Genomic DNA, 14,309 nt, shown 5'->3' with positions numbered 1-14,309 from the left:
ATCGGGTGGGTGGGAGATGGAGCGGGTGAGGGACGGAGCGATACTGAGTGGGTGCCGAAAGGAGCGGTATCACCCGGGTATCACTTACGGCAAGTGGGTGAGAGATGCAGATCCACTAATGTGGAATTGCTTATATCTTTTGTACATATGTGAGTGGCATATTCATTAACATTTCTAAACGGAATTATGCTATTTGACATCATTTTACCCTTACATGAGCAATAATTGGAATATCAGTAATATCGGCCATTCTGGGGCCGATACCGATATATTGGCTAAGGTGAATAATGGCCCTCCGATAATCGGTCGATCCTTAATATATATATATATATATATATATATATATATATATATTTTTTTTTTTTTTCTTTCTTTGACATGTTTTGGCAAACAACTGGAATTAATTGCCAACATCGACCAATTAGACTCAAAGTTTAGGAGGTGAGGAAGTTTGAATTTGATCTGTAGGTGAACACATGGGGCCCACAGTTTGGCCATAATCTGTCAATATACGCCTGTGACTTCAAGATGCCCCTGCAATAATAAAACATCATTAAGAAATTATTTCTCCTTACTGAAGTGACATTGCCATCGGCCAGGTGAGAGACGCTGAAATCCTCATCTTCCTCTTTGAGTCTCTTGGCATCAAGTTCCGGGTTTCTGTAACACAGAATAAATCATATAGCTGAATATATCAATGTTTGGACCTTATTCAGTATAGTGTCATAAGACGCAGTAGCTCGCAGCAAACTAGAAGTAAAAAATGAACTTTGACCATCTGCTATGGGTAACAGCCCTCTGTACTGAAAAACAGCGAAAGCCAATCCAGAATTTATGTGCAAGGTAACCTACTTGCAATATGTACTGTATGAATTCATAGGAAGCTTAAGTACCAGCCTGTAACACTCTTCATTACCAGAAAATGTTTTTGTTTGGCTGACAATTACTAAATTATGCAACACTGTACCCAAATTAGTTTTATATCATAAGACAGATAGAGCTTTCTTTTGGTGGTATTAAATAACCGCTGGGTTTTTCATGTTTACTATAACTCTAAAGTTTAAAAAAACTGTTTCCCTGACCTTTTGTTAAAATAAAAATGCCAGAGAAATACAAAAACTTCAAAAAGTTATGGCAAAAAATTAGATCACCTTGGGAGTCAAAAAGTTTCATTTTGGAAGAAACATGCTGGTACTGAGGAATGTTAAACACATAATGAAACCAGTGAACCAGATACATTAATGTATGGGTCATACACAGAGGAAGGATGGCGGTGAAGGGGTTAATTTAATGTTCAGATGTTCAGGATTAGGGAGGTGAAAGAGTTAATATACAGGTCACATAGTCACAGCATGGAGATAGTATTTGGAGGGGGATGAACAGGTTAATAAAAAAAGTATCTCTGCAGATCCATTCATTCTTTCCCCATTCACATCTACATGATCCCGCTACTTCCCGTGTTGTAAGGGGAAGGGGAGGGATCAGCACTGTAAAAATGTGATTGCTGTGATAACCAATCACAGCGATCACATAGTACCCAACCCCACTAATTGGCTCGGTGAGGTGTCTCTGTGTACCCAGCTGTCTAATGACAGTTCGCTAAACACTGATCATCCGGCGGATTGGACGCATGGCGGCAATGTACTGGGCAAAAAAAAGGGCCACTGATTGGCTTTTGAAAAACGTATCATGGTACAAAAGCAGTCACCAACTTTAAAAAATGCAGGTAAAAGCACAACATGCATAGATTATATGCTTAGCTGCATTTATTTCCCTGTATATAAATAATTTTTTTCTGTTATTCACATCCAATGTGTCTTTGAACATGCTAGAAAAATTGACTAGCCAATTCTCTAGAACAACACTGTCTCCGGTTGTACGTCACATCCCCCCCCCTCTTCTGGGAGTGTCTAATCAATCTCTATGCTGGCCCAGCTTCTCTGGCCCTCCCCTCACCTCCCTACATAAACTTTTGACATAAACTTATGAAAGGGAGGAGAGGAAAGGCAGGGGAAGGGAACGGAGGAGAGGAAAGGCAGGGGAAGGGAAGGAAGGAGAGCAAAGGCAGGGGAAGGGAAGGGAGGAGAGGAAAGGCAGGGGAAGGGAGGAGAGGACAGGCAGGGGAAGGGAGGAGAGGACAGGCAGGGGAAGGGAGTAGAGGACAGGCAGGGGAAGGGAGTAGAGGACAGGCAGGGGAAGGGAGGAGAGGACAGGCAGGGGAAGGGAGGAGAGGACAGGCAGGGGAAGGGAGGAGAGGACAGGCAGGGGAAGGGAGGAGAGGACAGGCAGGGGAAGGGAGGAGAGGACAGGCAGGGGAAGGGAGGAGAGGACAGGCAGGGGAAGGGAGGAGAGGACCGGCAGGGGAAGGGAGGAGAGGACCGGCAGGGCAAGGGAGGAGAGGACCGGCAGGGCAAGGGAGGAGAGGACCGGCAGGGCAAGGGAGGAGAGGACCGGCAGGGCAAGGGAGGAGAGGACCGGCAGGGGAAGGGAGGAGAGGACCGGCAGGGGAAGGGAGGAGAGGACCGGCAGGGGAAGGGAGGAGAGGACCGGCAGGGGAAGGGAGGAGAGGACCGGCAGGGGAAGGGAGGAGAGGACCGGCAGAAGAAGGGAGTAGAGGACAGGCAGGGGAAGGGAGGAGAGGAGAGGCAGGGGAAGGGAGGAGAGGACAGGCAGGGGAAGGGAGGAGAGGACAGGCAGGGGAAGGGAGGAGAGGACAGGCAGGGGAAGGGAGGAGAGGACAGGCAGGGGAAGGGAGGAGAGGACAGGCAGGGGAAGGGAGGAGAGGACAGGCAGGGGAAGGGAGGAGAGGACCGGCAGGGCAAGGGAGGAGAGGACCGGCAGGGGAAGGGAGGAGAGGACCGGCAGGGGAAGGGAGGAGAGGACCGGCAGGGGAAGGGAGGAGAGGACCGGCAGGGGAAGGGAGGAGAGGACAGGCTGGGGAAGGGATGAGAGGACAGGCTGGGGAAGGGAGGAGAGGACAGGCTGGGGAAGGGAGGAGAGGACAGGCTGGGGAAGGGAACGGAGGGGAAGTTAAGAGAGGACAGGCGGGAGGAGAGGACAGGCGGGAGGAGAGGACAGGCGGGAGGAGAGGACAGGCGGGAGGAGAGGACAGGGCTGGGGAAGGGAGGATAGGTCAGGGCTGGGGAAGGGAGGAGAGGTCAGGGCTGGGGAAGGGAGGAGAGGTCAGGGCTGGGGAAGGGAGGAGAGGACAGGCAGGGGAAGGGAGGAGAGGACAGGCTGGGGAAGGGCTGGGGAAGGGAGGAGAGGACAGGCTGGGGAAGGGAGGAGAGGACAGGCTGGGGAAGGGAGAAGAGGACAGGCTGGGGAAGGGAGGAGAGGACAGGCTGGGGAAGGGAGGAGAGGACAGGCTGGGGAAGGGAGGAGAGGACAGGCTGGGGAAGGGAGGAGAGGACAGGCAGGGGAAGGGAGGAGAGGACCGGCAGGGGAAGGGAGGAGAGGACCGGCAGGGCAAGGGAGGAGAGGACCGGCAGGGGAAGGGAGGAGAGGACCGGCAGGGGAAGGGAGGAGAGGACCGGCAGGGGAAGGGAGGAGAGGACCGGCAGGGGAAGGGAGGAGAGGACCGGCAGGGGAAGGGAGGAGAGGACAGGCAGGGGAAGGGAGGAGAGGACAGGCAGGGGAAGGGAGGAGAGGACAGGCAGGGGAAGGGAGGAGAGGACAGGCAGGGGAAGGGAGGAGAGGACAGGCAGGGGAAGGGAGGAGAGGACAGGCAGGGGAAGGGAGGAGAGGACCGGCAGGGCAAGGGAGGAGAGGACCGGCAGGGCAAGGGAGGAGAGGACCGGCAGGGCAAGGGAGGAGAGGACCGGCAGGGCAAGGGAGGAGAGGACCGGCAGGGCAAGGGAGGAGAGGACCGGCAGGGCAAGGGAGGAGAGGACCGGCAGGGGAAGGGAGGAGAGGACCGGCAGGGGAAGGGAGGAGAGGACCGGCAGGGGAAGGGAGGAGAGGACCGGCAGGGGAAGGGAGGAGAGGACAGGCTGGGGAAGGGATGAGAGGACAGGCTGGGGAAGGGAGGAGAGGACAGGCTGGGGAAGGGAGGAGAGGACAGGCTGGGGAAGGGAACGGAGGGGAAGTTAAGAGAGGACAGGCGGGAGGAGAGGACAGGCGGGAGGAGAGGACAGGCGGGAGGAGAGGACAGGCGGGAGGAGAGGACAGGCGGGAGGAGAGGACAGGGCTGGGGAAGGGAGGAGAGGTCAGGGCTGGGGAAGGGAGGAGAGGTCAGGGCTGGGGAAGGGAGGAGAGGTCAGGGCTGGGGAAGGGAGGAGAGGTCAGGGCTGGGGAAGGGAGGAGAGGTCAGGGCTGGGGAAGGGAGGAGAGGACAGGCAGGGGAAGGGAGGAGAGGACAGGCTGGGGAAGGGCTGGGGAAGGGAGGAGAGGACAGGCTGGGGAAGGGAGGAGAGGACAGGCTGGGGAAGGGAGGAGAGGACAGGCTGGGGAAGGGAGGAGAGGACAGGCTGGGGAAGGGAGGAGAGGACAGGCTGGGGAAGGGAGGAGAGGACAGGCTGGGGAAGGGAGGAGAGGACAGGCTGGGGAAGGGAGGAGAGGACAGGCAGGGGAAGGGAGGAGAGGACAGGCAGGGGAAGGGAGGAGAGGACCGGCAGGGCAAGGGAGGAGAGGACCGGCAGGGCAAGGGAGGAGAGGACCGGCAGGGGAAGGGAGGAGAGGACCGGCAGGGGAAGGGAGGAGAGGACCGGCAGGGGAAGGGAGGAGAGGACCGGCAGGGGAAGGGAGGAGAGGACCGGCAGCGGAAGGGAGGAGAGGACCGGCAGCGGAAGGGAGGAGAGGACCGGCAGGGGAAGGGAGGAGAGGACCGGCAGGGGAAGGGAGGAGAGGACCGGCAGGGGAAGGGAGGAGAGGACAGGCTGGGGAAGGGAGGAGAGGACAGGCTGGGGAAGGGAGGAGAGGACAGGCTGGGGAAGGGAGGAGAGGACAGGCTGGGGAAGGGAGGAGAGGACAGGCTGGGGAAGGGAACGGAGGGAAGTTAAGAGAGGACAGGCGGGAGGAGAGGACAGGCGGGAGGAGAGGACAGGCGGGAGGAGAGGACAGGCGGGAGGAGAGGACAGGCGGGAGGAGAGGACAGGCGGGAGGAGAGGACAGGCAGGAGGAGAGGACAGGCAGGAGGAGAGGACAGGCAGGAGGAGAGGACAGGCGGGAGGAGAGGACAGGGCTGGGGAAGGGAGGAGAGGACAGGGCTGGGGAAGGGAGGAGAGGACAGGGCTGGGGAAGGGAGGAGAGGACAGGGCTGGGGAAGGGAGGAGAGGTCAGGGCTGGGGAAGGGAGGGGAGGACAGGCAGGGGAAGGGAGGAGAGGAAGGGCTGGGGAAGGGAGGAGAGGAAGGGCTGGGGAAGGGAGGAGAGGACAGGCTGGGGAAGGGCTGGGGAAGGGAGGAGAGGACAGGCAGGGGAAGGGAGGAGAGGACAGGCAGGGGAAGGGAGGAGAGTACAGGCAGGGGAAGGGAGGAGAGGACAGGCAGGGGAAGGGAGGAGAGGACAGGCAGGGGAAGGGAGGAGAGGACAGGCAGGGGAAGGGAGGAGAGGACAGGCAGGGGGAGGGAGGAGAGGACAGGCAGGGGAAGGGAGGAGAGGACAGGCAGGGGAAGGGAGGAGAGGACAGGCAGGGGAAGGGAGGAGAGGACAGGCAGGGGAAGGGAAAATGCATTAAGGTGAAAAAAACCTTTTAACTTTAGAAAGACTTTAGGGCGGGGAGGAAAAGGAACAGGAGAGGAAGCCATGACTAATGCTAGCCAAACTCTATGAAAAATCTGCGGAAATTTGGTAATTTGGACAGTTCTTTTGTTTTTCGGCTAATGGGCATGAATTGGTAATCAGCTGTGATGTTTTTGAGCTGAAAAAACGAAGGACAAGTTTGGAAATTTTCTGCCAAATAAACGATAAACTGAAAGGTTAATGTGTTTCTCGTCCAAACTGTTTGAACTAGGTATATGTGATAAAACAAACAAAAAACTGATTAATTCATGTCCATTGAACGATTTATTGATCATTAGATGATGGCATGATTGTTTGCTCTCACGGCCGCGTGTTGGTTTTTCGAAAATGAGCTTTTCGTATAGTGTATGGCCAGCATTAGACCCACAGCACACTTGCAATCCTGTCCTTGGTGAACACTATCCAGTGCAAGGATCGCTCAAAGAGGAGTAAATACTCACCTGCTTTTTACTGTGTCGCTCCCTTGTTGGATGAATGAGTGAGGCTCTCTCCCTCGCTGCAGAATGTCACTCACCGGCAAAGGAGTGACGCCTCATTCATCCAGCCAGGAGAGAGAGAAACATCATGGAAGCAGGTGAGCATATCTCTGCCTTGCAAAGTGATCCTGCCACCAGTGAGCTGTCGCCAGCGTCAAGAATACAAGTGTGACATTATCCGAAGGGATTGGAAAGGAAAAGAAGAAAGAGGATGAAGGAAAGAAACTGCAGAGGAAACAGGTAGATGAAATGGAGAAAAGAAAAAGGGGGAAGTGAAAATAAAGTTTGTAAAATTGTGCTGCTGATTAAATAACTTTATATGATATTTAAAATTATCTCCCAAGCAGTGCTCACTGTCCAGTGCCGAGTTCTGCCTGCATACAGGGACACCAAACTCAGACAGGGCGGCCTCATTCTTTATGCGTGAGAGGAAACAATAACTCATTCTGCCACAAACCTCCGAGCTTAATTAAGTGTGATCCATTCAGTTGAAGGATTGTTTCGGCAGAGATTTCTGCACCTGTTCACAAGCCGTGTAAATTTCACCCCTCGCAGAGAAGGCCAGGCATAAACCGGAGGCAGCCTTGCGGAGCAGCCACAGAGCCGCTCGTTTGGCCGCCGAGCTCAAAACTTTACAGCCCAATTCATGCGATGAGAAATTAAATGTATTTTCCCTTCCGCCTCTCATTACCATCTCTGCATCACCCTGAAAAGCACTCAGCTGGAAACCCGAGCAGCTGGAGGGTATAAAAAGTGAAGCAACTGTATAAAATGGCTCAAATGGCTACAGAAGCTGGGCAACTACAAGTACCAGCAAGCTATGAACACCCAAAGCAGGAGGCTCCAGCTAAGTAGAATAACAAAATATACATTACCCTTAAATGAGGACCTAGAGCTGTGCCCAAAAAAAGGCAAGCTGAGGGATAAGGACTAGTCACCAGTAGGGTATCAACGGGAGGAATAGTGCCCCATCGTTGGTGCCAGTGCGAGGAACGGTGCCCCCCGTCGTTGGTGCCAGTGCGAGGAACGGTGCCCCCCGTCGTTGGTGCCAGTGCGAGGAACGGTGCCCCCCGTCGTTGGTGCCAGTGCGAGGAACGGTGCCCCCCGTCGTTGGTGCCAGTGCGAGGAACGGTGCCCCCCGTCGTTGGTGCCAGTGCGAGGAACGGTGCCCCCCGTCGTTGGTGCCAGTGCGAGGAACGGTGCCCCCCGTCGTTGGTGCCAGTGCGAGGAACGGTGCCCCCCGTCGTTGGTGCCAGTGCGAGGAACGGTGCCCCCCGTCGTTGGTGCCAGTGCGAGGAACGGTGCCCCCCGTCGTTGGTGCCAGTGCGAGGAACGGTGCCCCCCGTCGTTGGTGCCAGTGCGAGGAACGGTGCCCCCCGTCGTTGGTGCCAGTGCGAGGAACGGTGCCCCCCGTCGTTGGTGCCAGTGCGAGGAACGGTGCCCCCCGTCGTTGGTGCCAGTGCGAGGAACGGTGCCCCCCGTCGTTGGTGCCAGTGCGAGGAACGGTGCCCCCCGTCGTTGGTGCCAGTGCGAGGAACGGTGCCCCCCGTCGTTGGTGCCAGTGCGAGGAACGGTGCCCCCCGTCGTTGGTGCCAGTGCGAGGAACGGTGCCCCCCGTCGTTGGTGCCAGTGCGAGGAACGGTGCCCCCCGTCGTTGGTGCCAGTGCGAGGAACGGTGCCCCCCGTCGTTGGTGCCAGTGCGAGGAACGGTGCCCCCCGTCGTTGGTGCCAGTGCGAGGAACGGTGCCCCCCGTCGTTGGTGCCAGTGCGAGGAACGGTGCCCCCCGTCGTTGGTGCCAGTGCGAGGAACGGTGCCCCCCGTCGTTGGTGCCAGTGCGAGGAACGGTGCCCCCCGTCGTTGGTGCCAGTGCGAGGAACGGTGCCCCCCGTCGTTGGTGCCAGTGCGAGGAACGGTGCCCCCCGTCGTTGGTGCCAGTGCGAGGAACGGTGCCCCCCGTCGTTGGTGCCAGTGCGAGGAACGGTGCCCCCCGTCGTTGGTGCCAGTGCGAGGAACGGTGCCCCCCGTCGTTGGTGCCAGTGCGAGGAACGGTGCCCCCCGTCGTTGGTGCCAGTGCGAGGAACGGTGCCCCCCGTCGTTGGTGCCAGTGCGAGGAACGGTGCCCCCCGTCGTTGGTGCCAGTGCGAGGAACGGTGCCCCCCGTCGTTGGTGCCAGTGCGAGGAACGGTGCCCCCCGTCGTTGGTGCCAGTGCGAGGAACGGTGCCCCCCGTCGTTGGTGCCAGTGCGAGGAACGGTGCCCCCCGTCGTTGGTGCCAGTGCGAGGAACGGTGCCCCCCGTCGTTGGTGCCAGTGCGAGGAACGGTGCCCCCCGTCGTTGGTGCCAGTGCGAGGAACGGTGCCCCCCGTCGTTGGTGCCAGTGCGAGGAACGGTGCCCCCCGTCGTTGGTGCCAGTGCGAGGAACGGTGCCCCCCGTCGTTGGTGCCAGTGCGAGGAACGGTGCCCCCCGTCGTTGGTGCCAGTGCGAGGAACGGTGCCCCCCGTCGTTGGTGCCAGTGCGAGGAACGGTGCCCCCCGTCGTTGGTGCCAGTGCGAGGAACGGTGCCCCCCGTCGTTGGTGCCAGTGCGAGGAACGGTGCCCCCCGTCGTTGGTGCCAGTGCGAGGAACGGTGCCCCCCGTCGTTGGTGCCAGTGCGAGGAACGGTGCCCCCCGTCGTTGGTGCCAGTGCGAGGAACGGTGCCCCCCGTCGTTGGTGCCAGTGCGAGGAACGGTGCCCCCCGTCGTTGGTGCCAGTGCGAGGAACGGTGCCCCCCGTCGTTGGTGCCAGTGCGAGGAACGGTGCCCCCCGTCGTTGGTGCCAGTGCGAGGAACGGTGCCCCCCGTCGTTGGTGCCAGTGCGAGGAACGGTGCCCCCCGTCGTTGGTGCCAGTGCGAGGAACGGTGCCCCCCGTCGTTGGTGCCAGTGCGAGGAACGGTGCCCCCCGTCGTTGGTGCCAGTGCGAGGAACGGTGCCCCCCGTCGTTGGTGCCAGTGCGAGGAACGGTGCCCCCCGTCGTTGGTGCCAGTGCGAGGAACGGTGCCCCCCGTCGTTGGTGCCAGTGCGAGGAACGGTGCCCCCCGTCGTTGGTGCCAGTGCGAGGAACGGTGCCCCCCGTCGTTGGTGCCAGTGCGAGGAACGGTGCCCCCCGTCGTTGGTGCCAGTGCGAGGAACGGTGCCCCCCGTCGTTGGTGCCAGTGCGAGGAACGGTGCCCCCCGTCGTTGGTGCCAGTGCGAGGAACGGTGCCCCCCGTCGTTGGTGCCAGTGCGAGGAACGGTGCCCCCCGTCGTTGGTGCCAGTGCGAGGAACGGTGCCCCCCGTCGTTGGTGCCAGTGCGAGGAACGGTGCCCCCCGTCGTTGGTGCCAGTGCGAGGAACGGTGCCCCCCGTCGTTGGTGCCAGTGCGAGGAACGGTGCCCCCGTCGTTGGTGCCAGTGCGAGGAACGGTGCCCCCGTCGTTGGTGCCAGTGCGAGGAACGGTGCCCCCGTCGTTGGTGCCAGTGCGAGGAACGGTGCCCCCGTCGTTGGTGCCAGTGCGAGGAACGGTGCCCCCGTCGTTGGTGCCAGTGCGAGGAACGGTGCCCCCGTCGTTGGTGCCAGTGCGAGGAACGGTGCCCCCGTCGTTGGTGCCAGTGCGAGGAACGGTGCCCCCGTCGTTGGTGCCAGTGCGAGGAACGGTGCCCCCGTCGTTGGTGCCAGTGCGAGGAACGGTGCCCCCGTCGTTGGTGCCAGTGCGAGGAACGGTGCCCCCGTCGTTGGTGCCAGTGCGAGGAACGGTGCCCCCGTCGTTGGTGCCAGTGCGAGGAACGGTGCCCCCGTCGTTGGTGCCAGTGCGAGGAACGGTGCCCCCGTCGTTGGTGCCAGTGCGAGGAACGGTGCCCCCGTCGTTGGTGCCAGTGCGAGGAACGGTGCCCCCGTCGTTGGTGCCAGTGCGAGGAACGGTGCCCCCGTCGTTGGTGCCAGTGCGAGGAACGGTGCCCCCGTCGTTGGTGCCAGTGCGAGGAACGGTGCCCCCGTCGTTGGTGCCAGTGCGAGGAACGGTGCCCCCGTCGTTGGTGCCAGTGCGAGGAACGGTGCCCCCGTCGTTGGTGCCAGTGCGAGGAACGGTGCCCCCGTCGTTGGTGCCAGTGCGAGGAACGGTGCCCCCGTCGTTGGTGCCAGTGCGAGGAACGGTGCCCCCGTCGTTGGTGCCAGTGCGAGGAACGGTGCCCCCGTCGTTGGTGCCAGTGCGAGGAACGGTGCCCCCGTCGTTGGTGCCAGTGCGAGGAACGGTGCCCCCGTCGTTGGTGCCAGTGCGAGGAACGGTGCCCCCGTCGTTGGTGCCAGTGCGAGGAACGGTGCCCCCGTCGTTGGTGCCAGTGCGAGGAACGGTGCCCCCGTCGTTGGTGCCAGTGCGAGGAACGGTGCCCCCGTCGTTGGTGCCAGTGCGAGGAACGGTGCCCCCGTCGTTGGTGCCAGTGCGAGGAACGGTGCCCCCGTCGTTGGTGCCAGTGCGAGGAACGGTGCCCCCGTCGTTGGTGCCAGTGCGAGGAACGGTGCCCCCGTCGTTGGTGCCAGTGCGAGGAACGGTGCCCCCGTCGTTGGTGCCAGTGCGAGGAACGGTGCCCCCGTCGTTGGTGCCAGTGCGAGGAACGGTGCCCCCGTCGTTGGTGCCAGTGCGAGGAACGGTGCCCCCGTCGTTGGTGCCAGTGCGAGGAACGGTGCCCCCGTCGTTGGTGCCAGTGCGAGGAACGGTGCCCCCGTCGTTGGTGCCAGTGCGAGGAACGGTGCCCCCGTCGTTGGTGCCAGTGCGAGGAACGGTGCCCCCGTCGTTGGTGCCAGTGCGAGGAACGGTGCCCCCGTCGTTGGTGCCAGTGCGAGGAACGGTGCCCCCGTCGTTGGTGCCAGTGCGAGGAACGGTGCCCCCGTCGTTGGTGCCAGTGCGAGGAACGGTGCCCCCGTCGTTGGTGCCAGTGCGAGGAACGGTGCCCCCGTCGTTGGTGCCAGTGCGAGGAACGGTGCCCCCGTCGTTGGTGCCAGTGCGAGGAACGGTGCCCCCGTCGTTGGTGCCAGTGCGAGGAACGGTGCCCCCGTCGTTGGTGCCAGTGCGAGGAACGGTGCCCCCGTCGTTGGTGCCAGTGCGAGGAACGGTGCCCCCGTCGTTGGTGCCAGTGCGAGGAACGGTGCCCCCGTCGTTGGTGCCAGTGCGAGGAACGGTGCCCCCGTCGTTGGTGCCAGTGCGAGGAACGGTGCCCCCGTCGTTGGTGCCAGTGCGAGGAACGGTGCCCCCGTCGTTGGTGCCAGTGCGAGGAACGGTGCCCCCGTCGTTGGTGCCAGTGCGAGGAACGGTGCCCCCGTCGTTGGTGCCAGTGCGAGGAACGGTGCCCCCGTCGTTGGTGCCAGTGCGAGGAACGGTGCCCCCGTCGTTGGTGCCAGTGCGAGGAACGGTGCCCCCGTCGTTGGTGTCAGTGCGAGGAACGGTGCCCCCGTCGTCGGTGTCAGTGCGAGGAACGGTGCCCCCGTCGTCGGTGTCAGTGCGAGGAACGGTGCCCCCGTCGTCGGTGTCAGTGCGAGGAACGGTGCCCCCGTCGTCGGTGTCAGTGCGAGGAACGGTGCCCCCGTCGTCGGTGTCAGTGCGAGGAACGGTGCCCCCGTCGTTGGTGTCAGTGGGAGGAACGGTGCCCCCGTCTTTGGTGTCAGTGGGAGGAACGGTGCCCCCGTCATTGGTGTCAGTGGGAGGAACGGTGCCCCCGTCATTGGTGTCAGTGGGAGGAACGGTGCCCCCCGTCGTTGGTGTCAGTGGGAGGAATGGTGCTCCATCCTTGGTGTCAGTGGGAGGAATAGTGAGTGCCCCATCGCTGGTGTCAGTGGGAGGAATAGTGACACCATTCCACCCACTGAAACCAACGATGGGACACTATTCCTCCCACTGACACCAAGGATGGGGCACTATTCCTCCCACTGACACCAAGGATGGGGCTGACAGTAGAGAGAATAAGGCCCAAGGGCCAGATGAAAGTAAGCAAAGGGCCCCCATCCAGGGCCAAATTCTAAACCTAATCTGTCTAACCCTGTTAAGCAAAAATCGCTGTACTTACCTATTCTGCAGCCAATCCGGTCTGGTCCCACGGGGCTTCAACGTGTAGAGGAGAGGAACTCGACAACGGAAGCCTCACAGTAAGTCTATGGGTGATGTCATTTCCAATTCATTTCACAGGCGTTGTCAGCCCTCTCCTGCACAGAGATTCTGCTGCTGGAGACCGAATCGGCTGCAGAATAAGTACAGCGATTTTTGCTTTACAGGGTTATACAGATTAGGTTTAGAATGTGGCACAGAGCAGGTTTAGCGTTCATTTTGCCTGGACGTATCCTTCAACAAAATCTGCGGCATCTTTTACTTTTTATCATAACGCCTTTAAAAGAATAAAGCACCCTCATTTCTTTTCTGTGTTTCATACGATTGACAATCCCAGGATACATTATCTTCACAAATCTAACCTAAATTCAGACACCGATCACTCGATTCATAATAGCAGAGTAGAGAGAATAGAAGAGCGATGTACGGAGGAGTGTGGGGTTCTCTCTTTCTCTATAGAGGAGCAGAACCCGGGCCCCTGCCAGCGGGGAGTGTTAACAGCACAAAGCCAGACAGAAGAAGGATGCCGTATTGTGCTTGGCCAGAGAAATCAATAATTTCCAATCAGCTAATCACAGCGCTTGTCAGGAAGCCAGGCTGTAATCAAACGCGGGGATCGGCGAGCAGCCCTATAGAAATTGAGTGCAGAATTTAATTGACGTGTCTGGCCTCTGACTACAGAGCACTAACCAGTTCATTGCCGCTGCAAAGCTGCTTAGCATCCCCCGAACACCAATACGGGTGTTTTCGGTGTGGCGGTATCGGTGCAAAAATATGTACTACATGGGATTTCACCACCTAGAAAAATATACAAGGGTAAGTTTTCATCATCCCCATTCAGGGCATTAAATACAAACCCTTACATGTACTCACAGAATGAGGTGATACATAGAGATGAAACAAACCCCCCTATATAAGATGTGCCTGTTTATCTGCAGCCACCTCTTCATGGTCTCCTAAAGCACACATCTTACACAGCATTTCTCAGCTCCAAAAGGCAGAGGGCTGGGACTCTGACATCACAAACTGCACAGCACAGAGCAGGGAGCTGAGTGTAATCTGAAACCTGAGTGAAGGGAAAGGACACACTCCTTTCTACTCACATGCACATCTGAGGCGGTCAATCACCTGCTGTGTGCTGGGGGGCATCTCCTGGGATTGCTTGATGTCCAAATAACCTGCTGAAGTAATTCATGCAGATATAGCAGAGAAATGACAGCAGACGGAAATCACCACCCCAAAATAATGGGGTGGGAAACATGGCAGATGAGGTTTCATGTTGAAAAATGTAAAGTAATGCACCTAGGCATCAGAAACACGAAAGCAAACTACTCACTAGGGGGGGAACCTCTGGGTGAGTCTAGGATGGAAAAGGACCTGGGGGTACTGGTGGACAACAGGCTTGGCAGTGGCATGCAATGCCAAGCCGCTGCAAGCAAAGCCAACAGAATACTGGGATGTATAAAAAAGGGGATTCACTCCAGAAATAAAGAGATTATTCTCCCGCTCTACAAGACTCTGGTCCGGCCATCTGGAGTATGCTGTCCAGTTCTGGGCACTGGTCCTCAGGAAGGATATGCTGGAACTGGAGAGAGTCCAGAGAAGGGCAACAAAAATAATTAGGGGAATGGAGGACATCGGCTATGAGGAAAGACTACAAGCACTGAACCTATTCTCTCTGGAGAAGAGACGCTTGAGGGGGGATATGATATCAATGTACAAATACTGTACTGGTGACCCTAGCATAAGGAACAAACTTTTTAGGGAAAGGGAATACAATAAGACACGTGGCCACTCACTAAAACTAGAGGAAAAACAGTTTAACTTTAAAATACGGAAGGGGTTCTTCACTGTAAGAGCAGTAAGGATGTGGAATTCTCTTCCACAAGCAGTGGTATCAGCAGGGAGCATCGATAGTTTCAAAAAACTATTAGATGGGCACCTTAAAGACCACAGCATACAGGGGTATACAATGTACAAC

The 14,309-nt window shown here is 58.5% G+C and overlaps 1 protein-coding gene across 1 annotated transcript in view; it reads right to left on the bottom strand.

Moving 5' to 3' along the window:
• XRCC5 (X-ray repair cross complementing 5) overlaps positions 1 to 14,309 on the bottom strand; it is a 157,767-nt gene that overhangs the window by 42,451 nt on the left and 101,007 nt on the right. Inside the window, exon 14 of the mRNA XM_082261803.1 lies at positions 576 to 660. Coding sequence (XP_082117929.1) covers positions 576 to 660 — 85 coding nt within the window. The remainder of the gene's footprint in view (positions 1 to 575; positions 661 to 14,309) is intronic.

Source organism: Pelophylax lessonae (genome assembly GCF_965119305.1).
Source record: "Pelophylax lessonae genome assembly, chromosome: 6".
In the NCBI taxonomy this organism is placed as follows: domain Eukaryota; kingdom Metazoa; phylum Chordata; class Amphibia; order Anura; family Ranidae; genus Pelophylax; species Pelophylax lessonae.
Note: the sequence above shows the minus strand (reverse complement) of the source record. Positions and strands in the feature narration are given on the sequence as shown.